At 37.1% G+C, this 23,449-nt stretch overlaps 1 protein-coding gene across 1 annotated transcript in view; it reads right to left on the bottom strand.

Annotated features, from left to right (window-relative positions):
- Positions 1-23,449, bottom strand: part of SKAP1 (src kinase associated phosphoprotein 1) — a 389,237-nt gene that overhangs the window by 267,281 nt on the left and 98,507 nt on the right. Inside the window, exon 5 of the mRNA XM_006889464.1 lies at positions 2,409-2,525. Within this exon, the coding sequence (XP_006889526.1) occupies positions 2,409-2,525 (117 nt within the window). The remainder of the gene's footprint in view (positions 1-2,408; positions 2,526-23,449) is intronic.

The following is a 23,449-nucleotide window of genomic DNA, read 5'->3' as shown; positions in this document are numbered from 1 at the left end:
TTTGGTTTTTTTTTTAAAAATCTTTTCTTCAAGGATCATCTTAGCAACCTGATCACCAAATGAACACACTGACATTCTGTTTGTTCATTTGTCTATGTATTAAGTTTGCCTCCTTAATGAAACAGTAATTTTCATGATGGCTGAGACTCTACTTTTTCACTGTAACCTCACCGTCCTATCAGGCAAGGAGCTTACTCTCTTGCTTAGCAGACACACTATTGATAATTACACAAGCGTATTTTTTTCACTTTGGAATATTACAGGAAATTGGGCTACCTCTTTCAACACTAATTTTTTTTTATTAATTTCAATGAACATTTACAGAGATTTTGGATTTCCATTCATTCATTGTTGCACTTTTCTTCCCGCCCACCTCACCCCCACCCCCAGTTTGCTCTTCTTGAAAAGCAAAAGAAAAACTCCTTCATTGGCATACAATCCCCCACACGTCCCCACCTCACCCAGAGTATACTCCACTCTGCAACCCTCATTCCCAACACTAAATTTTTAAAAATTAATTTAATTTTAAAATAATATAAATATTCCAACATATTCTGTGTAAAGAAAATGTCTGAAATATGAATGTACCTTTTCAGATAATTCAGAAAAATACAGTAAAATGTTTGGGGTGGGAGTTCAAGAATTTAGATATTACTTTTTTCCCCCCACATTAACCTGTAGATTTTTTTTAAAATACTGGTTTACATACAAAAGTCATACACATTATGTTTCATTTATATACAGTGTTTCGTTCACTGTGATTCACATTATCATTCCCATACATTGCGTTTTATAAAATTAATCACCACTGACCTATGCCCACCATTACCCACTTTTTCCAGTTCCCTCTGGATCTTTTCTAATTCCTTCACCCGCTTGCCCCGCTCTGCCCACCAAACTGTGTAATATCTTATTACTTCTTACTAATTGTGTGATCTTAGGTAAGTTAACGTCTCTGAGTCTCAGTTCCTGGATATGTAAAATAAGGCTCCTGGTACTTCTTAGAGCTTTAGATTAGATGATAATACATGTAAAGTGCTTAGGACACAAATTTAAGACATATAATAACCATAAGGTCAGCAGTTCAAATACACCAGCTACTGTGAAGGAGGAAGATGGACAAGCTCCTCCCTTTAACAAAAAAATTACAGCCTTGGAAAGTAGTCATGAATTGAGCAGCAAGTATTGTTATAATTATGTCAAGCATTAGATTAATCAAAAACAAATGAAAGGTAGATTTCTTCATGTTTTGCACTACTAATCTTCCATAATTACTAATCAACTATTAATGTAATTAAGCTTTCAATTCACACAATATAGTTAGTGTAATATATTAACCAATATAATTTTGTAGTTGCAGATCTCAAGATTTTAAAAACTTGGATAGTACTAACTGAGCTAGTATACAAAAGTCAAGTAAAATATAATGTGTCTATGTAATTAAATCTGTAGTTCTAATGAGATTATCAATATGATAAAAGAAAAGGTTAAGTGAAATAACAACTTACGAATAAATTAATCAAAGCAAACAGGAAAACAGACTACTAGCTATTACAAAATCACAATATTACAGGGAAACTAGGAGGGAAAAGAAATGGAAAACTTTCAGATTAATTATGAGAAATAAGGAATAATTTACCAATTTTAATCTCATGTGCAAATGAATAATATACTAAAATTCATTTTCTTGCATTCTACTTTACCACATGCCAGTGTGTTTTAGTATAAAAATATATTTGTAACAACTGAATTGTTTAACTCCATCCATCACCAAATCTTCAAGTAAAATCAGTGCCTCAGGAAGGTTTGCATTATGGCTCCCGTGGCTTCCTCTTCTATTGGAATAACACCAACAGGGCTATCTGAGCAGCAAGAGTGAAAACTATCTTACTGTAATATGATAAACTCAGGATCAAATGATCGACAATAAATTAATAATCTAATAATATTTAACCAGAGCCTCCAATTCTAAGGAACCTGAAAGAACAGTACACAGTAATCTTAAAATGTGTAATCTTAAAATGTCCTCTTAGCTTCTGAGTTACAGTTCTTACAAAACAATGATGTCTTTCTTCTTCGGAGTGAAATTAGGGTTTCCCTAATAACTTGTCACTAAAGAAAAACCAAACTAACTCATTGCCATTGAGTCAGCTGACCCTTTATTAGGTTTCTGAGGATGTAAACTGCATGAACGGAGACTGCTTGTTTTTCTCCTTCAGAGCCACTGGTGCATTCAAACCACCAGAGAGGAAAGGCCTTTAGATTAGTAGTAGTACAGTCTCTGAGAACTAAGTCATCATTACCAGCAGGATCAGCATCACAAAGTAACAAATAGTTGTTCCTTGGGAACTAGTGATTATAAATTTGGAGGATCTATTTGATACCAAATGACAAAAGCTGACACTTACCTTCATCCTGGTAATCAGACCAAAAAGGTACATCTGACATGACAGAGGGGCCATGAGTTCCACTGTGATTATCATCAGAGCTGTCCTGTCCGATGTAACTTTCAGTTTGATCACCCCCTGTGGGACAGAAAATAAAGAAAATGTCATTCAATAGATATCTTCATAAAGGTGTGTGTAGATCTCTTATGATATTCACATTCATAAGAATGTGTCTTACTTGATGGACACATCCACTACCCATCAATCTAAGAAAAAGAAATAAATTTACAAACTAACTTACCTGGATGGGAAATTTTCCCTTCAAGGAACTATCAAACTAGAACTTAAGAACTATTAGTGTCAACAAGTAGAAATCTCACCACTGTAACACATTTAAAACAGAAACATTGTTATGTACTCAAATATACTCTATTATACCACAAGTTACAACTTTTAACTTGAATGCCTGTTTCTCTTTGCAATTTAAAAAAAGAAAAAATGTACAAAGAGCTAATTTTCCAGAAAAGCTTTTCTTTATCTAGCAAAGTCCATTTTATTTCCTTCTCTTAAAAATGAGAAGCAAAAATAGACCTGAGACTTTCTTGGATTCTATATGTATTTAAAACACTACTTGTTTTGCAACAAGAACGAAAGATCTTTTAACTTTAGTTTACAGTCTGTGCAACTGACCTCTTAGGAATTCTAAAAGCCCTAAGAAGGTAATATTTGTTCTGTAAAACAAGTTTGATTCAAATTAATGTGTAAAACACTGTTAATCCCTTTTGAGTATTTTCAGCATACTCGGGATTATATTTTGTTATAGTGGCTGGTGCTATTTTTTGTATTTTTAAAGGTTTAGACAGAAGATATTAGCTCACTCAGAAATCAAAAGAAAAGATTCTGCATTGCAAATGACTTTCCTTAAAATTCCCCAAACAGAGGCAGTCTGTTGATAAAAGGACATCAACAGCTGCTCAGTTCATTTCACAAACATGAAAAGAGGATTTTCAAATGAATTTAATATTATCCCAAATACTAATTTCCAAAGGAAATCACCAATGCTAATCTCAATAAACACTGTAGAGTTTTGGCCCTGGATTTCAACTAGGGAGCAGTGAAACCAAACAACCTACATAGAATTTGTATTGCCTCACTTTAAAGGTTTATTTCCTACAATTAAACTAGAAGGATTGGGAGGGTATAAAATGATAAAAAGAGAATAGCTATTGCTTTCTCTTCCCATAAATTAGATGATCACATCTAGAGTCTCTTCTACACATATTCAGGGTAGGTGGACATCCACAGCTGAGCTGAATACCAGCAGGTACAGTACATTAGATATAACTGGAAAAGTTTATCGTAGAGAAGTAAAATTAAAACCACCTCACAAAACAGTGGGTAGCTGAAGCCAAAAGAAATATTCTCCTTTATTAGCTTACCGATCAGTACACAAGAGCTTATGGTCATGCTTAAAGCATCACTATGCAAATTTCCATTATAATCAGAAAAATTCTCAAATACTGAACTAAGAGCTAAAATGCTCAAATTTTACATCACTATAAATCCACTAAAATTATATTATCAATATGATCTAAATGGACTTCCTGGCAGGTAACATGAAAGTAAACTGCTAAGAGTAAAAGGAATTTTTTTCATTATGAGTCAAATCAGCCAAACAAAACTTAATATATATGAGGTTTGCCGAACATTATTTATCAATTACCATTCTAAACTCAAAGTTTTGCTTGCACTAGAAATTGGGCAAATCTACAACTAAATAAAAGGGAAAAAACACTACTTTTAAACATCATAGGATTCTGGGCTTTAAAAAAAATAAGACAATCAGAAGTAGGGGGCTGGGGTTTTCCCTCCAATTAATTCTGGAATAATTTTAGATCTATGAAAGAAATGCAAAGATAACAAGCGAGTTCCTTTACCAAGTTTCTCTCCATGTCAACTTCTTTCATAATTAAAATATATATGTCAATAATACTAAGATACTAACATTGGTCCATCCCTATGAACTGAACTACAGATTTTCCTTTGATTTCATCAGTCTTTCCACCAGTGTTCTTTTTCTATTCCAGAAACAAACTACTATAAATAGATTGAAATGTATAATGCAGAAATATATTGTAATTTGGGCTTCTTTTTTTAAAAGTAATATCCAAAATACCTGTCTGATTTTGGCACTCGATTTATTAACCCCAGATGGAAAAGTCAACTCCATAGGATTCCTAGAGTTTCTTAGAGAATTTACATAATCAGGGCTTTTAACATCATCTTTCCACACTCCAACTACAAAACAGCCTCCATAAAGCATATAGCAACACAGGTATACACCTGGACCCAGCAAAACGGAGGCTGGGTAGATATTAAAAATTACTGTAGTGGATAAAACATTTGAAAATGTTTTACACACAAGTGTAATTAGTTCTTGATAATAGAGATGTTGTTATAAATGCTTTTAGTGTCATATCAATTGCCCAACTCCCTTGGGCACACAAAAACAAGTCTCTTAACACTACATAACTAGACACTCCCATGTAATTAAAAGTATTATAGCTACTGAAGATGCAAGGGTGAAAAGTTTTATAGAATAGCTATAAATACAGTGGTTTTGAGTTTAAGTTTAGCACATCATTTTCCCCAGAAACATAACTAACTGCAAGTGTTCTCTGGATTATTCTATACCTCTGACAATCTCAGTTCCAAGTGGCCACCACTATAGTCCACTGGGATCAGACATAAATGATCACAAGCTATAGTGACAGACGTTTCCACTCAGCAGCTCTACAATTAGGGTTTAGGAACTCCATCTGCTTAGAGTGGTTTTCTCACAAGCAAAACCCTTTGCCACTAGAGACATACTTTCCCCACTGCAACTCACTCAAAATCAATATATTTCTACACAGATATATATTTTAACACACCATATCTCCATCAATCACATCCACTACCTTCAGTCCTTTCCCTTTGTATTTCTAAACATTATTTGGGGGAACTATATCAAGGGTTTGCCTGCTATTAGCTAGTAATTTGTTCCTCTATCCTAAGTGTCATAAGAATTGAATGCAAGATACACTCTTTAGTATATTCAGTGGCAGGTTCTCCATGGAGTATGGTGCTAAGGGGCCTATAAGGGGAACGGTTTCTCTATTGTTTCTTCCTGAGAGTCAAATTCAATTTCATTCATGCTCCATAGAGTGATAAGTTGGGAATTTCTGAGGATTGGAGCAGCTTTGTGTCAGGTGTGAAATAATTTGCTAGGGTTTCTGTGTTACTTGTTTTTTATTCCCTGTGTTTTCATTAACAGTTAATGAGTCCCCCCACCCTTAATTCTGAAACAATAGCTTGGCCACTAGAAGTTGGCTTTTTTCTACTACAGATTCAACCAGCTGTTGCTGCTCCATAAACTTTATGGAGAAGTGAATTAAACTGCTGAAAACTTTCATTCTAAATTCAATTCTAAATAATAAAACAAGGAGGAAAAAAATGAACCATGATGATGTGCCCCTTATAACTATTTTGACTCACAGCAAACTTGTCTGGTTCTGAACTTGCAGGTATTATTACTATTTAGGCACCAAAAAGACCATTTTGCCAATGAAATACAAAAATGAAAAGACAGAGAAAGTTGTTTAAACATCAAAAACAAGATAGGAACATAATAAACATATAAATGTTTGCTAACACGTAAAGGCTAAATATTTTTGTCTATTAATAAATTCATCATCTTTTCTTTCTTTTAAATGTGAGCTTTATTTTAAAGTTTTTATTTACATCTAGAACCAACAGTTAACAGGGTTAAAAGCTTTCTAGAGTTCTCTATTACAGCACAACTATCTTTTGATTAAATAAAAAAGCTGAATATATAATTGTTCACAATTTGTTGGGTTTTGTTTTTATTGCTGTTGGTGGGAAAGAACACAAGACTGCTGACTACTTAACATGGAACTCACGAGCAATACAGTTCTCATTAATAAATCCTCCCTAAAATGCTATAAATAAAGGTCTGCAATCCAAATCCAGGTATCATGCCTGGTGGCATTAATACTGTCATATTTTCATGGACCAGTTTAATAATAATCCAGTTCCCAATAATCTAGTTCCCTGGGTAGTTTGGTAAGATTAGCAAAATTGCAGGTTATTATAATTCTTTATTATATCTCTTCACTCAAGGTATTGAATATAACATCTAACAAAAGAAAAACCTTGGACACAGATGCATCTATATATGTGAAGCGTTACTCACGGATAAATATACAGCACATTGCAACACCAAAGCTGAAGTTCTGTCAACATTTCCATTATAAATTATATACCTGCTTACCCTCATGCATTAGAAAATGTATAGTGTTTCCCACAGACCATCTTAGAGGCTCCACCGGTTTCTAAATATCCATTTGGATTTGCGTGGTTAGTTCTTGTGATTAATTCACATGTGGTGAAGGTCTCAAATTCTTCTCTGTTCTAGGCAGTATGACTTCCTGCCCATCTCTTTTTTCCTCTCCTACATTTATCCATAACTCAGTATAAACATTCTTTTTTTTGCCCAAGGCCTTGGCAGTGACTATAATAGTATTGAATGACATTAAGCCTACGGGATAAATGACAGGAGAGGTAAAAAATGTTTTTATTTATCATTCTTTTAAAAAGTCTCCAAATAGATCTTGACTGTATGAAATACTGCTCAAGTTAGTTTTGGATTGTTTCTTTTTTAATTTTGCATACTAAAAACCAACTTGAGATCAAGTAGATGCTGACTTAGAGCAGAATCACAGGACAGAGTAGAACTGCTCTTCAGAGTTGTAAAACTTTATGAAAGCAGATTACTACATCTTTCCACAGAGCAGCTGGTGGTAAAGAAATATGAATCTTTAGTTTGGCAGCCAAGTGCTTAACCTCTGAGCCATCAAACTTCTTGAAATTGTTGTTGTTGTTGTTGTTGATTGCCATTGAATCGAGCATGACTCCCAGCAACCCTGTGAACAAAAGGCCTGAAGCCTTTCTATAACTATTGTCATTTATCAAAGTTCATAGAGTTTCCAGAGACATGTTGTTTAGGAAGTGGATGCCATTCCTGCTTCCAATCTTGAAGTTACAATACTAATTATATAATTATGTATAGGAATAAAGGATTTCTTTAAAACATTTAGGGGTTTGGGGTATCATTTTCTCAATGTAGGGCAGTCTAAATGATCAGAAATAAATAAATACATGAAACAAATTAGATATTCCTAGAATACTACAGCAACAACAATGGTGAAGCAAAAAAATCGAAAGCATTGCTTAACAAACTAAAAAAAAGGAAGAACTGTATTTCTCAATGGTGAATAAAACAGAAAAATGCTAGTTGAGTCAATGGAAAATTCTTTTCCTTTTTTAAAAAAAAGCTCCTTTGTGATGCAGTTTTTTATTCTGACCAGTAGGGTGAGCTGCAGCGTGTAGCATCATCCCAGTTTTTAAAAAAAAAAAAAAATTGTAATCTTCACCAGTGAACCCTTTTTTGTTCTTTCCCTTTGCACCAAAAAATGCTGAGAATTTTAACCCTTCATAGGGTTCACCTAAAGGCATAACTCCTGGGCATTTATACACTGGAGGGCTGGCAGCAACAAATATAAACCAGGTAATTGTATATGTGACAACACGTACTTCATAAAGCAAATTATAGCCTGTCAGCAATCATTCTAACTTTACATCAACACATTCCATCTACAACTGTTATTGGTCAAGTGGTATTAAAATGGAACCTGCTGAGTTAGAATGTTTTCCATAGTAATGAGATTTTAACATAATTTGAAACTTGTAAACCTAGGTATTTGATAGTATGTGAATAAATGTAAAGTGAACCATATCCTCATGGCATCACAGGACAACCAGGCAACCATAACCTGGAATTACTAGTTCATAGTCTGTTTTCCTTGGACCACTGCATTCTCAGTACTTAATTCTTTTTATGAAGCTCTTCAACTGAATTTTCAGCATGTCTTAACATAGGGAAGAAATTTACCTATAATGAAAATAAAAATGTAATAGCTCACAGAACTCTTACTTGCTATAGGCTCTGGGTCAAGGCTATTCATGTTGTTGTTGTTGTTATATGCTACCAAGTCCCTGTGACTCATAGTGATCCTAGTTACAACAGCTCTGAAGCTATCTATCCTGAACCAGCCTCACTGCTTCAGATATACCTACCCTAATTACCCTATTTACTGTGTCAGTCCATCCCATTGGAGTCTTACTCTCCTGTGCTCTCTATCTTTCTGAGCATGATGTCCTTCTCCAAGGACTGATTGATCCCTTCTGGTTACATGCCTAAAGCATATGAGTGAGATAGAGCTTCAGAATCCTAGCCTACAAGAAGAAATTTGGTTTCACCCTCTCCAAGACAAACCTGTCTGTTCTCTTGGTGGTCCACGGTATGTTCAAGACTCTTTATACACTATCTTATTTAATTCTCCAGAAAATCTTGTGATACATTATTTTTCTATAATTAATAAGAAGAAATTTAGACACAGTCAATAACTAATTTAACCACAGACATTTAAGTGACTCAGAAATGTCAGAGCCAGGGTTTGAACCTACTACCTTTTCTGATTACTAAACTCTTGTTCTGAGCTGTGTTGTCTCCAAAACTACATGATTTGCATAGAGTCAGAATGGATTCTAAGTTGACCTTCTAGTGAGTTTTCAGTCTGTAAATCTCATGAGAGGAATCTACCCATCTTTCTCTTAGGGAGCAACTGATGGATTCGAACCTCATGCCTTTGGGTTGGCAGTGCAACTCCTTACCAGCAGGCCACCAGAGTTCCCTATCTGTTTTATAAACCATAAACATTACTCAAAGTAATGCATACTGAGTTATAGCAATGCCTTGAGTTTATAGCATGACCTTACAAATTCATAAACTTTAAAAGTCCAATAAAGAAAGTTTAGAATGAAACATGAATTAGTAGAAGTAGTTACAGCAGGTTCAGAATCAAACTGTGGCTGAGAAAATGGGAATCCCAGAATATTTTATTGTGCTTATGTGAAACCTATACTTGGGCCAGGAGGTGGTTGTCAGAACAGAGCAAGGATACATTGTATGGTTCAAAATTAGGAAGGATGTACTCCAGGAATGTATTCTGTCTCTATACCTTTTCTTTTTATTATTTATTTTAATGAAAGTTTACAGAGACTTTGAGGCTGGGCTGTATCAGGAGGAATGTAGCATCAGGATTGGAGGAAGAAGATTCAGCAACAACCTACATTATGCAGATGACACAACCTAGCTAGCTGAAACTGAGGAGGACCTGAAGCACTTGCTGCAGATGATCAAGGACTGCAGACTTCAATATGGATTGAAGCTCAACAGCAAAAAAACAAAGATTCTCACCACAGGGCCAATTGGCAGCATCATGGTGGATGGTGAAGAGATTGAGATTGTTAAAAGCTTTTATTTGCTTGGCTCCACAATCAACACTAGCAGCCAAGAAATCAAGAGATGAATTGCTCTGGGAAAGCTGGCTGTCAGGAACCTCTCCTGAGTATTAAGAGCAATGACATCAGTCTGGAGACTAAGGTGTGCCTGATTCAGGACATAGTCTTCACAATTCCTTGCTATGTGTCAGAGAGCAGGACAATGACTAGGGATGACAGAAACAGAATTGATGCCTTTGAGCTGTGTGGTGTTGGAGAAGAGTTTTGAATATACCATGAACTGCCAGGAGAACAAACAGGTTCATCCTAGAGAAGGTGAAGCCAGCCTGCTCCTTGGAGGCAAGAATTCTGAAGTTTTTGTCTGATATACCTGGAGAATGTTGCAAGGAGTGACCAGTCCTTGGAGAGGAACATCATTCTTGGAAGGGTGGAGAGATGAAGAAAGAGAGGGAGACCATTGATTAGATGGATTTATACAGTGACTGTGGTAATGAGGGTAGGTATGTTGGAGACATTAAAGTTGGCATAGGATAGAGCAGGTTTCAGGGCTGTGTTACATAGGGTCACTATGAGTAATAAGTGACTTGATAGCATATAACAACAACAACAGTTATAGTAGTAGCATTATGTGTAGCTAAGATTTGGTCAAAAAGGAGCGGATTCAATGCACAACTTTCTTCTTAAAATATTTTCTTATTTTTAATCAGAAAATTGAGTCCTTAAAGAAAAGCAGTCATATCTTAGTCATGTGAGATGTGGATTCCTGAGGCTCACAGATTCAAAACTTAAGTATTAAATTTAAAAGTCCTGAGAGAAATCTCTAGTCTTATGTTTTTTTTAAGGAAGAGAACACAAATGCAAGTATTTTAAATAGTATTTTTGTTGTTGTTGTTATTGTTATGTGCCCTCGAGTCGTTTGCGACTCTTAGCGACCCTAGGTACAACAGCCCTAAACCCTGTTCTGTCCTGTGCCAATCACACCATCTCCGACACACCCACGATTACCCCAGTCACTGAATCCACCTCATAGAGGGTCTTCCTCTCCTGCACTGTCCCTCTACCCTCCCAAGCATGATGTCCTTCTCCAAGGACCGATCCCTCCTTGAAACATGTCCAAAGTATGCCAGATAAAGCTTCACAATCCTTGTCTCCAAGGAGCAGTCTGGTTTAACCCTCTCCACGACGAACCTGTTCGTTTTCTTAGCAGTACATGGTACATTCAGTACTCTTCTGCAGCACCACAGCTAAAAGGCATCAATTATCCTTCTATTCTCCTTAGTCATTTTCCAACTCTCTGATGCATAACAAGTGATTGCAAAGACTATGGCCTTTATCAGATGCACCTTAGTCTCCAGAGAGACACCATTGCTCTTGAGTACTTTAGAGAGGTCCCTAACAGCAGACTTTGCCACTACAATACGTCTTTTAATTTCCTGGTTGCTGGTGCGAAGAGTGTTGACTGTGGAGCCAAGCAAACTAAAGCTGTAAACAATCTCAATCTCTTCACCATCCATCCTGATGTTGCTAATTGGTCCAGTGGTGAGAATCTTTGTCTTCTTGATATTGAGCCTCAATCCATATTGAAGGCTGCAGTCCTTGACCCTCTGTAGCCAGTGCTTCAGGTCCTCCTCAGTTTCAGGGTTGTGTCATCCGCATAACTCAGATTGTTGATAGATCTTCCCCCAATCCTGATGCCACAATTCTCCTCATTGAGTCCAGCCTCCCAAATAATTTGTTTTGCATACATGTTGAAAAGGTATGGAGATAGGACACATCCCTGGCACATACCTGTATGCAGTATTTTATTTATTTTCAGAAAAATACTTAGATCTTCCCATGGAGCTTGGGGGAAACAGTAATGTTCCAGAACCCCCATGCACTATGCCTATCAACTAACTGCAGACGTTCTGCACCTTCCTGAATAAAGGTCTTGAGACTACACACATGATTTGGTGACACAGTGCATAGGGAGCTGTGCTGCTAAGCCAAAGGAAGCACCTCTATGGCAGTCCAACTCTACTCTCCATTGGGTTTCCAAGGTGTAAACTGACTCTAACTTGAGGATAATGAGTTATGAATGTCATATTTAAAACATTCAACATGACTAATCTGAACTTCAAACTCAAACAACTCACTGACATGACATTAAGTCAGAACAGACTCATAGCTGATCCTCCAGTGTGTTTTCAGAGGCTGTAAATTACAAGGGAGGATATTGCCCATGTTATTGCCATGGAGTAGCTGGTAAATTCAAACCACCTGGCTCAGGGAGCTCTGGCAGCCTAGTGGTAAGGGACTGCACTGCCAACTCAAAGGGAGGTGGTTTAGAGCCATCAGTTTTGAATGCAGAAGGTTCAAATCCACCAGGCACTCTGTAGAAGAAAAATGGACAATCTCTTCTCATGTGATTTACAGCTTTTGAAAACCTGCTGGAGGGTCAACTGTGAGTTGGTTCTGACTTGACAACGGTGTGACTGGCAGTGCAATTTCTTAGCCACTAGCACTTTCTGTTTGATCCTCTTTCACAGAAAATGAACCAACTTGTTTCATACTCAAATACAGCTTTAACTTAGCTTGGTTAAATAACGTGCTTTCTTTTGGATACAATCACACTTTGTGTCTTACAAGATAGGAAAATACTTTGAAAAATAAATCATTATATGCGTTATGCAGATGACACAACCCTGCTTGCTGAAATTGAGGAGGACCTCATGCACTTGCTGCGAAGGGTCAAGGACTGCAGCCTTCAGTATGGACTAAGGCTCAATGTCAAGAAGACAAAGATTCTCGCCACTGGACCAATTGGCAGTGTCAGGATGGATGATGAAGAGATTGAGATTGTTCACAGCTTCAGTTTGCTCGGCTCCACAGTTAACACTCTTGGTACCAGCAGTCAGGAAATCAAAAAGCATATCACGATGGGAAAGTCTGCTGTTAGGGACCCCTCAAAGGTACTCAGGAGCAACAGTGTCTCTCTGGAGACTAAGGTGCGCCTGATACAGGCCATGGTATTTGCAATCGCTTGTTATGCATCAGAGAGTTGGACAATGACTAGGGAGGACAGAAGGAGAGTGGATGCTTTTGAGCTGTGGTGCTGGAGAAGGGTACTGAATGTACCATGGACTGCCAGGAAAACAAACAGATTCATCTTGGAGAGGATTAAACCAAGCTACTCCTTGGAGGCAAGGATTCTGGGGCTTCATCTGACATACTTTGGACATGTTGCCAGGAGGGACGGGTCCTTGGAGAGGGACATCATGCTTGGGAGGGTGGAGGGACAGCGCAGGAGGGGAAGACCCTCTATGAGATGGATTGATTTGGTGACTGGGGTAATCGGGATGGGTGTATCAGAGGCGGTGCGGTTGGCGCAGGATAGAGCAGGCTTTAGGGCTGTTGTGCATAGGATCGCTATGAGTCGGAAACGACTCGACGGCACATAACAACAACAACAACAACCATCCAGTTAGAACCAACCCATAGCTAACCCTCCAGCAGTTAATCCTCATGCATTAAGGATTCAATTCAAGTCATTGCCATTGAATTGGAACTGATTCATAGCTAAACCTCCAGTAGGTTTTCAGAGTCTATAAATCACACATAAAAGAATCTTTCTCTCTCAGAGTCACTGGTGAATTTGAACCACCAGAAAGAAGCCACTTTTGTGCTTAGCAGCACAACTTCCTATAAACTATGCCACTAGAATGAGGTAACACAGCAACTTTTAAGAGAAACTATAAGGTCAACCAGGAGGCTTGGTGGCATAAAGGACTTAAGCACTGGGCTGTGATTTAAACCCTTAGTGGCTCAAATCCACTAGCCCTGCAGGAAAAAGATGAGACAACTTGCTTTCATAAAGATAACCCAAAACTGAAACTCAATGCCATCAAATTAGAACTAACTCAGCTGGGCTTCTATTGGGTGTCCAAGCCTGTACATCGCATGGGAAGAGACTGACCATCTTTCTAGGAGTTGCTGATGGATTCAAACCAGAATGCAAAAAGAAGGGAGGCATTTGGGGTAGCAATGCAACTCTCTACAGAGTAGGTCACTAGAGCTCTCATAAAGATTACAGCCTTGGAAATCCTACGGGATAGTTCTCTGTCCTGTAGGGTGACTTTGAGTTGGAATTAGTGCGACGGCAGTCTGTCTGATTACTCTGGTATAAGGTCAGCTGGTTTCAATACTCTGCTATAGAAGAATAAGACTGGAGGGGGAAAAAAAGAGTATCCTGCTCTTTTACATGCTCTGCAAGTTACAGGCAGATACAAGAAAAATTATACAAGTGTGTATGGAATGAAAACAAAACCATGCACATAAAGAATGTTTTCTAAGTAAGATTAACAGATCTGAAAATGTAAACCAGCTTTTAATGTGTTCAAGAAAGGGTGGCATCCACTTCCTAAACAGCATGCCTCTGGAAACTCTATGAACTTTGATAAATGTCAATAGTTGTAGAGGGGCTTCAGGCCTTTTGTTCCATAGGGTTACTGTGAGTCATGGTCAACTCAAAGGCAATCAACAACAACAATACTTTTAAAGTCCCCAGTGTTCCAAGTTTTCCCCATGCTTCATTCAGTTACAAACAGGGACTTATATTAATGTCAAAAGTAAAAGTCATTGCCATGAGAGTGACATCAACAATGACCTTTCAGCAAATTTTTGGAGATTGTAAATCACACAGTAGGAGATAAGCCATTTTTCTACTTAGTAATTGCTGGTAGATTCAAACCAACCACCTTTAGGTTAGTAGTACAACTCTTTTATGGATTAGGTCACCATCAAAACATTTCACTGCATAATTTAATACCATATTTGTTCTCTTTTGGGGCACAAGTTTTATGTAGAAGAGTACTGCCTTATTTTAATATTTTTTATTTGTTGTTGAGGTTTCAACAGGGTACCTAAATTGCACAAATACTTAAAAATTACTATTTTTACCTACAACCAGGAAATGGTAAAATAGATGAATGGGACTTTCTCAGAATCAAATCCCTATGCACATCCAAAAACTTCTCCAACAGGGTAAAAAGGGAATCCGCAGACTAGGAAAAAAAAATTTGGTAATGACATGTCTGATAAGGGACTTATATCCAGAATTTATAGAATACTCGAACACCACAAGATAAAGGTAAGCAACCCAATTGCAAAATGGGCACAGGATATGAAAAGAAACTTCACCAAAGAAGACATTCAAATCATATAGCGAACAAACACATGAAGAAGTGTTCAAAATCCCTAGCTCTAAGAGAGATGCAAATGAAAACAACTATGAAATAACATCTCACACCAATAAGAATAGCAAAATTTAACAGAGCAGCAAACAACAAATGTTGGCAACGTTGTGGAGAAACTGGAACCTTTATTCACTGTTGGTGGGAGTGTAAAATGATGCAACCACTGTGGAAGGCAGTATGGTGCTTTCTCAAAAAGTTGGAAATAGAAATACGATCTGACCCAGCAATTCCACTACTGGGAATATACCCTAAAGAAACCAGAACTGCCACCCAAGCAGATTTACACACATCCATGTTTACTGCTGGTTTGTTCACAATAGCAAAGGTTGCCCTTCAACAAATGAATGGGTAGAGAAGCTGTGGTATATTAACACAATGGGATATTATGCAGCATTGAAAAACAAGGAACTCATGGAATGTTATACAAAATAGGTGACCGTGGAGGACATTATGCTGAGTGAAATATCTCAATCACAGAAAGTCAAATATTGCATAATACCACAGTTACAGAGCAGGACTGATATGGGGGTTTGGGGAAACTAAAAAAAAGAGGAGATAAATAATGTATACAGCATTGAAACAGATGGAGAGAACTGTATAAAAGGAATATATGATTAGGTATTATTGGCATGACAGGAGTCCAGAATAAGAGCTGCTTAGTAAAATGGTCAGAGGAAGGGGGGGGACCGTATAACAATTAAAGAACTTTTCCCCCCCAAAGAAAAAAGCAAATGGGGGGGGGCTGGGAGGAAAATGTGCAAAGTGAATGAATGGAAATCCAAGTTCTTTATAAACGTTCATTAAAATCTAAAAAATATATATATCTTTTTTAAGATAAGGTAAATGTCTTTGAAAATGAGTGTTTAAGAGCTTTTTCTGATTGCCGTGTGTGTGTTAAATATGTGGCAAACTGACAACAAAGACAGACAGGTTCATATGACTGGTTCTTTGATTATTTGCCTCACAAGACTCATCCCCTGTCTATAGGTAGAAGGACTGGCTATCCATTTCTTCAATAACAGGCCTATGAAAATAGTAGTTGTAGCTAAGTGCCATTTAGTAGGACCAACAGAAACTCTGTGAACAAGAGATTTGAACCTTATCCTATTCTGTGCCTTCTTCACACTTTCTGAGACATAAAAGCCCATTGCAGTAGACACCAGGTCAACCCACCTGGTTGAGGGTCTTCCTCTTTGCCAACCCTCTACTTTTCTGACTATCATGTCCTCCAAGTAATAGCCCCTCTTAGCATCATGCCCAAAGTTATGTGAGGCAAAGCCTCATCGTCTTTGCCTCTGAAAAGCACTCTGGCTGCACCCTCTCCAAAGATGTATTTGTTTGTTCTTTTGGCAGTCCAGGGGATGTTTAGTGCTCTTCTTCAACACCACAGCCTAAAGGCATCAATTCTTCTGTCATTCCAGCTCTCAAATACATTGCAAATGATCAGAAAGACCACAGCCTCAATCAGATGTACCCTAGTCCTCAAACTGACATCACTACTCTTCAAAAATTTGGAGAGGTCCCTAACTGCAGACTTTCCTACTGCAATATGTCTCCTGATTTCCTGACTGCTAGCACCAAGGGTGTTGATTGTGGATCCAAGTAAGAGGTTGATAGTTTCAATCTTTTCTCCATCTATCATGACGATGTCTATCAGCCCAGTGGTAAGAATCTTTATATTCTTGACACTGAGATTCAATCTACATTGAAGATTATATTGCTTGATCTTCTGTAAACAAGTGCTTCAAGTTCCTCACTTTCAACAAGCAAGGTTGTGATATCTGCACAGAGGTTATTGATTGTTTTCTTTCTCCATTACTTACTCAATCTGTATGCTGAACAAATTTTTTAATCTGGACTCTATGAGGAAGAATGTGGCATTAAGTTCGGAGGAAGGCTGATCAATAATCTGTGTGATGCAGATGACACAACCATATTTACTGAAAATGAGGAGAACTGAAGCACTTGTTGCAGAAGATCAAGGAATACAGCCTTCAATGTGGATTGCATCTCAACATAAGAAAACAAAAATTCTTACCAATGGATCTATAGGTAACATCTCAATAGACGGAGAAAAGATTGAAACTGTCAATTTTATCTTACATGGATCCACAATCAACACTCTTGGTATCAGTAGTCTGGAAATCAGGATATGAATTACATTAGGAAAGTCTGCAGTCAGGGACCTCTCCAAATTATTGAGGCATAATGATGTCAGTTTGAGAACTAAGGTACATCTGATTCAGGTCATAGTCTTTCTGAGTAATTGCTATGCATTTGAAAGCTGGACAATGAATAAGGATGACAGAAGTAGAATTAATGCCTTTGAGCTGTGGTGTTGGAGAAAAGTATTGAACATCCAATGGACTGTCAAAAGAATAAACAAATGTTTTGGAGGAAGCACTACCAGAATGCTCCTTCGAGGCAAAAATTACAAAGCTTCACCTCACATACTTAGGGTAAGTTTCTAGGAAAGGCTATTCCTTGGAGAGAGACATAATGATTGGAAGGGTGGAGGGTTGGTGAAGAAAAGGAAGACCCTCAACTGGGTGGACTGACACAGTAACTGCGCAATGGGCTCTAGTGTATCAGGAAGCATAAGAATGGCACAGAATATAAAATGATTCAAATCTGTCGTCATTAGAATAGCTATAGGTTGTACTCAACCCAACAGCACCTAACAATAACAACACAAGTAAGCTGTCCATTTCCTTGGACTATTAGTGATACTTCAGCCACCCTGCTGAATAATAATGACTTTAAAAGTTTATGAGAGAAAGTATGTGTTAATGGGAAGCATATTGAAAAGAATTAATGCTTTTTAATGGAATTGGCCCATTCATTATATTATTTAGCCTGCAATATCACACAAATTCACAGCCTTCCAAGTCCAAAGGCTTAATCTACTTAATTAAAAAAATTTAAGCAGAAGTATAAAAAACATTTGTACTCAAATTAACCACTTACACCCTGCCCCAATATTGTTGGTTCAGAACAAGAAAATTCATTAGAGGGAAAATTCCCAGAGAAGATTAATTCTTACACCAAAACTCTGCCTTCAGAAACTGTACTCCCCACTTAATTTTCTGTGAAAAGTTGTTTATAAGGTTTTATTTTAACAAAAGCCCCAAATCAATAAAATACATGTAAGCAGTTATTAATTTATCAATTATTTTATATTCTTTGCTACCTAAATAAAGACTAGAATCAGAAGTTCTATAAAGTTTTCCCCCCCTGTACTCTGTGTGTGGCAAACCTCCACCCCCCCCCAAAAAAATCAGCATATAAAATGTATTAGTGTAACAATTTTGGAGTAAACTCTTGAGTATCATTAAATACATTCACAAGCTATACACTACCCAAACTGCCCTTTACATCTAACAATATATGCCTTGGAGATTATGATATACACATATTTACGTATTGTTTTCTTTTAAACCATGATATAGCATTCGATTAAATGGGTTTAGTCCTTACTGCTAGAAACCAAGAGCTCTGGTGGCATAGGGGGTAATATCCTGGGTTGCTTAGCAGCTTAAATACATCACCTACTCTGTGGGAGAAAGATGAAGAGTCTCTTCCCATTAAGATCTGAGCTGGAACTTTCTTGACAGCAGTGAGTTAGAATGGCCTTGGGTTAATATAGCAGTGGGCTTAATTTACTATTATCTTTTAAACCACTGTATTAGCATTCCACTACCTGGGCATAGCATAGTTTAATCCTTATTGCTAGACACTTAGACTGTTTGGTATATCTGTGATTTTAAACAATGCTGTAGGGAGCTCTGGTAGCCTAGTGCTAAGAAACTGTGCTGGAATGCTGAAGGCATGGTTCAAATCCACCAGCTACTCTGTGGGAAACTGATGGGCAATCTCCTCCTGTGTGATTAAACTGCTTCTGAAAACCCACCAGAGGGTCGGCTATGGGTCAGTTCTGACTCGATGGTACACAACAACAAACAATACTATAATAAACATCTTTGTACAAACTGTGTGAAGGCAGCACCATCTGCTTCAATGACTTATCTGAATGAAATTCATTCTTTTTAAAATATTTCAATATTCTCTATTGTACAAGAAGACATTTAGAAACAACACAAAAATATTAGCAAAATTTAACTCAGAAAGGGGAAAAGTTCAGTCTTTTTACTAAAAAAAGTATCTTACTGCTTCACTCACTCAAAACATGTTGGCATCACGTTGGCGCCAACTCATAGATAACCCTCCGATGGGTTCCCAAGACTGTAAATTGCACAGATAGAGGCTGCTCATCTTTCTCCCTCAACATCACTGATGGATTTGAACCAAAAGAAAGATACAGTCTTTGGGTTAGCAGCACAAATCCCTACAGACTACACAACTCTGACGGTAGTTGCAAAACTTGCTACATTAATTGAAAAGGTTTTATGTCACTCTAAAAACATGAAAACATCAACAAGGGCAATAGTAGATATATGTTGTTGTTGTTAGGTGCCTTGGAGTCGTAGACGACTCATAGCAACCCTCTGAATGAAAGGCCTGAGCACTGTTCATACGCAGAGTTTCCGGAGGCAAGCCATTTCAGTAGTGGATGCTGCTCCTGCTTCCAGGCTTGAGTAGATGTATAGGAAGAGGAAATATTTGAAAAGGTATCAAGGTTGGTAATTATGTTAAAAACAATTTTTATGTATATAAGCTTTCCGCAGATTGATTTATATCAAATACAGCAAACAGCATAGAAGGGAGGAAGAATGTCTAAAGTAAATCAAAGGTACAAAAGCAGCTCTCAAGATTGCTGATGCTAAAAGGCTGAGTCAAAGTCAAAGGCAGGAGTATTCATCCTGTATCTTTTTCTCTCCTATTAAATTCCCATAAGACATAGCAAACATTCCAGAAGACTTCTTCAAAAGTAGTATAGGTTAGGATAATACAGGTTCATAACCAACACTTATGTTTATAAAATAATAGCATTCCAAGAATAGTGATAGGACGATACTTAACAATAAATTACAAATATTGTAAATTTAGACTTTTTCTTACATTTACAAACACATCATAAATTTAGGCTGTGTTTCTTTGTATAAATCCTACTTATAACTGTATTAAAACCTTCTGGCATGAATGCAAAGGATATTTTCATAAATAAAACTTAGTAAAATCACTGTACACTTCATTAATTCAAAAACACTTCAACTTCAAAAGAAAATCTTTTCCATTCTTTTTTTTTTCCGTGAAAAGATGGTGTTTCTTTGCTGCTTTTATGACTTGCTTCTTATAATTGTCATAATTATATGCTCCAAGTACGTGATAGTAAGGGACAAGAAGTTAAGTGACATTCATGTTTTGATTCAACCTGTCTTAGGCATTACAGAGCAACACGCTCATAAACCTAACCTCTGAAGCATTATCAGTAAAGCTTCATGATGGACGAAGAAGAGATTGAGATTGTTGATTAGCTTCAGATTTATTGGTCCCACAATCAACACTCTTGGCACAAGCAGTCAGAAAATCAAAAGATGAATTGCACTGGGAAAGTCTGCTGTCACGGACCTCTCTAGAGTACTGAACAACAACGATGTAAGTCTGAAGACTAAGGTGGGCCTGATCTAGAACATGGTCTTCACAATTACTTGCTATGCATCAGAGAGCTGGACAATGCTAAGGATGATAGAAGGAGGATTAATGCCTTCGAGTTGTGGTGCTGGAAAAGAGTGTTGAACATACCATAGACATGGCAGGAGAACAAAGAGGTCTGTTCTAGAGAGAGTGAAACCAGGCTGCTCTCTAGATGCAAGGATTTTAAGGCTCTATCTCACATAATTTGAGCACATGGCCAGGGGAGACCAGTCCCTTAGAGAGGAACATTATGCTTTGAAGGGTGGAGGGACAGCACAGGAGAGGAGAACCCAGGATGAGATTGATTCCATGACTGGAGAACTGGAATTAGGTCTGTCTGAGATAAGAAGAATGGTTTAGGGCAGGGCAGATTTCAGAGCTAATGTACATTGGGTTGCTATGAGTTCCAGGTGACTCAATGGCACATAATAACAGCATAAATTCTATAAAGGCAAACTTTACAAACATACATATGGTAGTTTGTATGGTCTACATCAGGGTTCTGCTGAAATAGATGACTGTTACACAGATACATGTAATATGTATTGTCAGAGATCTATACATGCATTTGCTTGTACAACTCTACTATAAAACATAAAAATACTATATCTGCCACTTAGTAATCATCTCCCAAATGGCAAGCAGACTTTATGTATTTACAATTTCATTATAACTCATTACAAATAGTAATAACTGTGAAGTAGATACTATTAGAGGAGTTTTATAAAGGAAGAAACTGAAGCTCTGAAAGGTCACATCACTTACCTAAGCTAAGATACAGAAGGGCTAGTATTCATATTCAGGTCTGATCTAGAAGCTCATACCCTTTCCAAAAGAAACATTCACTTTCTAACTGTTGTTGAATACCGTTGACTTGGAATCGACCCATAGCTGACATTCTAGTGAGTTTGCAGAGGCAGTTAATCGCATGGGAGGAGATTGCCCATCCTTCCCCACGGAGCAGCTGGTGGCCTCAAACTGCATACCTTCAGAATTGCAGTGCAGCTTTTTGCCAATTGGCCACCAGAGCTCCCACTTTCTAATATAGAAGCTGAATTTCAAAAACATTAACTTTATAATATGGTAACTGGATTTTTTGTCAATACTGAGTTTTTTTACATTTTATTTCAATGAAAGTTTACAGAAACTTTGGATTTCTATTCATTCATTGCTTCACTTTTGTCCCTGCACACCCCTCCCCCCAAATTCACTTTTCTTTTTGAAAAGTAAAAGAAAAAATTCTTTCATTACTGGATTTTTAAAATCAGGTCATTATTCTACATCTTTGGTGAATAAGATATTTAAAGTATTTTAGGCATTAATGTAGTCAAAGTCATGATAGAAAATTTGAAAAATATTAAAAACCCAGCACTAAAAAGCTAAGCTCGCTTAACTGATAGAGACTGGTGGAACTCCTGAAATTATGATCTTTAGTCATCTTTTGAACCAGGAATAAAACTCACCTTAGTGGCTCAACTTGCAGCCAAATGATAAGCCTTACATGGTGAAAAAGAATACTGTGAAGGCACTCATTCCTTAGAATAAAAACTAAATAAAGTCATTTGCCCAAGGAAAATTCACAACAGGCAGGAAAGAGTAGGACAGAAGAATGGAAACAAAAATAACAGAGATTTTAGAGTGTGAATACATTGTGGGTACTACAGTTAATGCTGTAACAAAATGTCTATGTATAGATGAATGGAAAACCTGTTTGCTATGTAAACTGTCACTTATATCACAACAAAAAGAAAAAGAAATGCACATTTTTTACTAGTTCCAACTTGGATTTCTTTTTCCTTTAATTTTATATCATAAAGAATTTGAAACACTACAAAAGTAGGTAAAATAGTGTTACAACCCCTATGTATAACATCATATAGCTTAATAACTCTTTGATTGTCCACTCTCCTCTTTCTCTCTCCCTCTATATTTTAACTATGTCAGGAATAATATCACTGCATCTCTAAATGTCACAGCATGATTTGTTCTAAAATGAAGACCATTTTCTAAAAAATAATTACATTACCATTATCAAACTTACTCAAATTAGCTTCTTAATAACACAAAAATCTTTAATCAATTAAAATTTCCAATCTTCATGTCACTACCATTTTTAAATGACCAAAAAACAGTTCACAAATTATTTCATATACATCTTAAATCTTCCTAATCTATAACTAAACTGATTTTCACAGGAACATTGTATTTACTTTGTACTGTTTTACAAAGCAAAATATGTCTATTGTTAGATATCAATTTGGTTTGACAAAGAATACAAACTTGCCATTTAAAAGCTAAAATTTTAAGATTGACATGTTACATGCCTTCCAATCAACTATGATGACTCTATAATAGAACAGATCAAAACCCTGCATGGTTTTGTTGCATCCTCACAATCTCTGCTGTGCTTGAATACACAGTTTGGGTCATTGTGTGTGATTTAGTGGGTTTATCATACAAAATTATTTTCCTAGGTCTTTGCCTTTAATTTTCACCACATGGCTAGAAGGGAACAAGTAAACCGGGTGTGGTAGCCACTAGGGTATTGGGCGGTATGGCCATTCTGTCAGATTTAAATTGAGTAGGTGCAGCAGCAGAGACTGAATACCTTAATACCAGCAAGAAAGAAGCAGTGAATGCAGTGTACATCCTTTGGGCCAGAGATTCCTGCACCAGTCAGACCTGAACCTACACAAGAGCCACAACAGCCACAGTGGAAAACTAGAGATGTGAGGTAAAATAGAGCTGACCTGGGATGGCTATCCCAAAGAGTCAGAGCCAGAAGCCTTTGCCCAAGCTTGCTGGAGG

Source organism: Elephantulus edwardii, unplaced genomic scaffold (assembly GCF_000299155.1).
Source record: "Elephantulus edwardii isolate Elephantulus edwardi_28Jun2011 unplaced genomic scaffold, EleEdw1.0 scaffold00077, whole genome shotgun sequence".
Classification (NCBI taxonomy): domain Eukaryota; kingdom Metazoa; phylum Chordata; class Mammalia; order Macroscelidea; family Macroscelididae; genus Elephantulus; species Elephantulus edwardii.
Note: the sequence above shows the minus strand (reverse complement) of the source record. Positions and strands in the feature narration are given on the sequence as shown.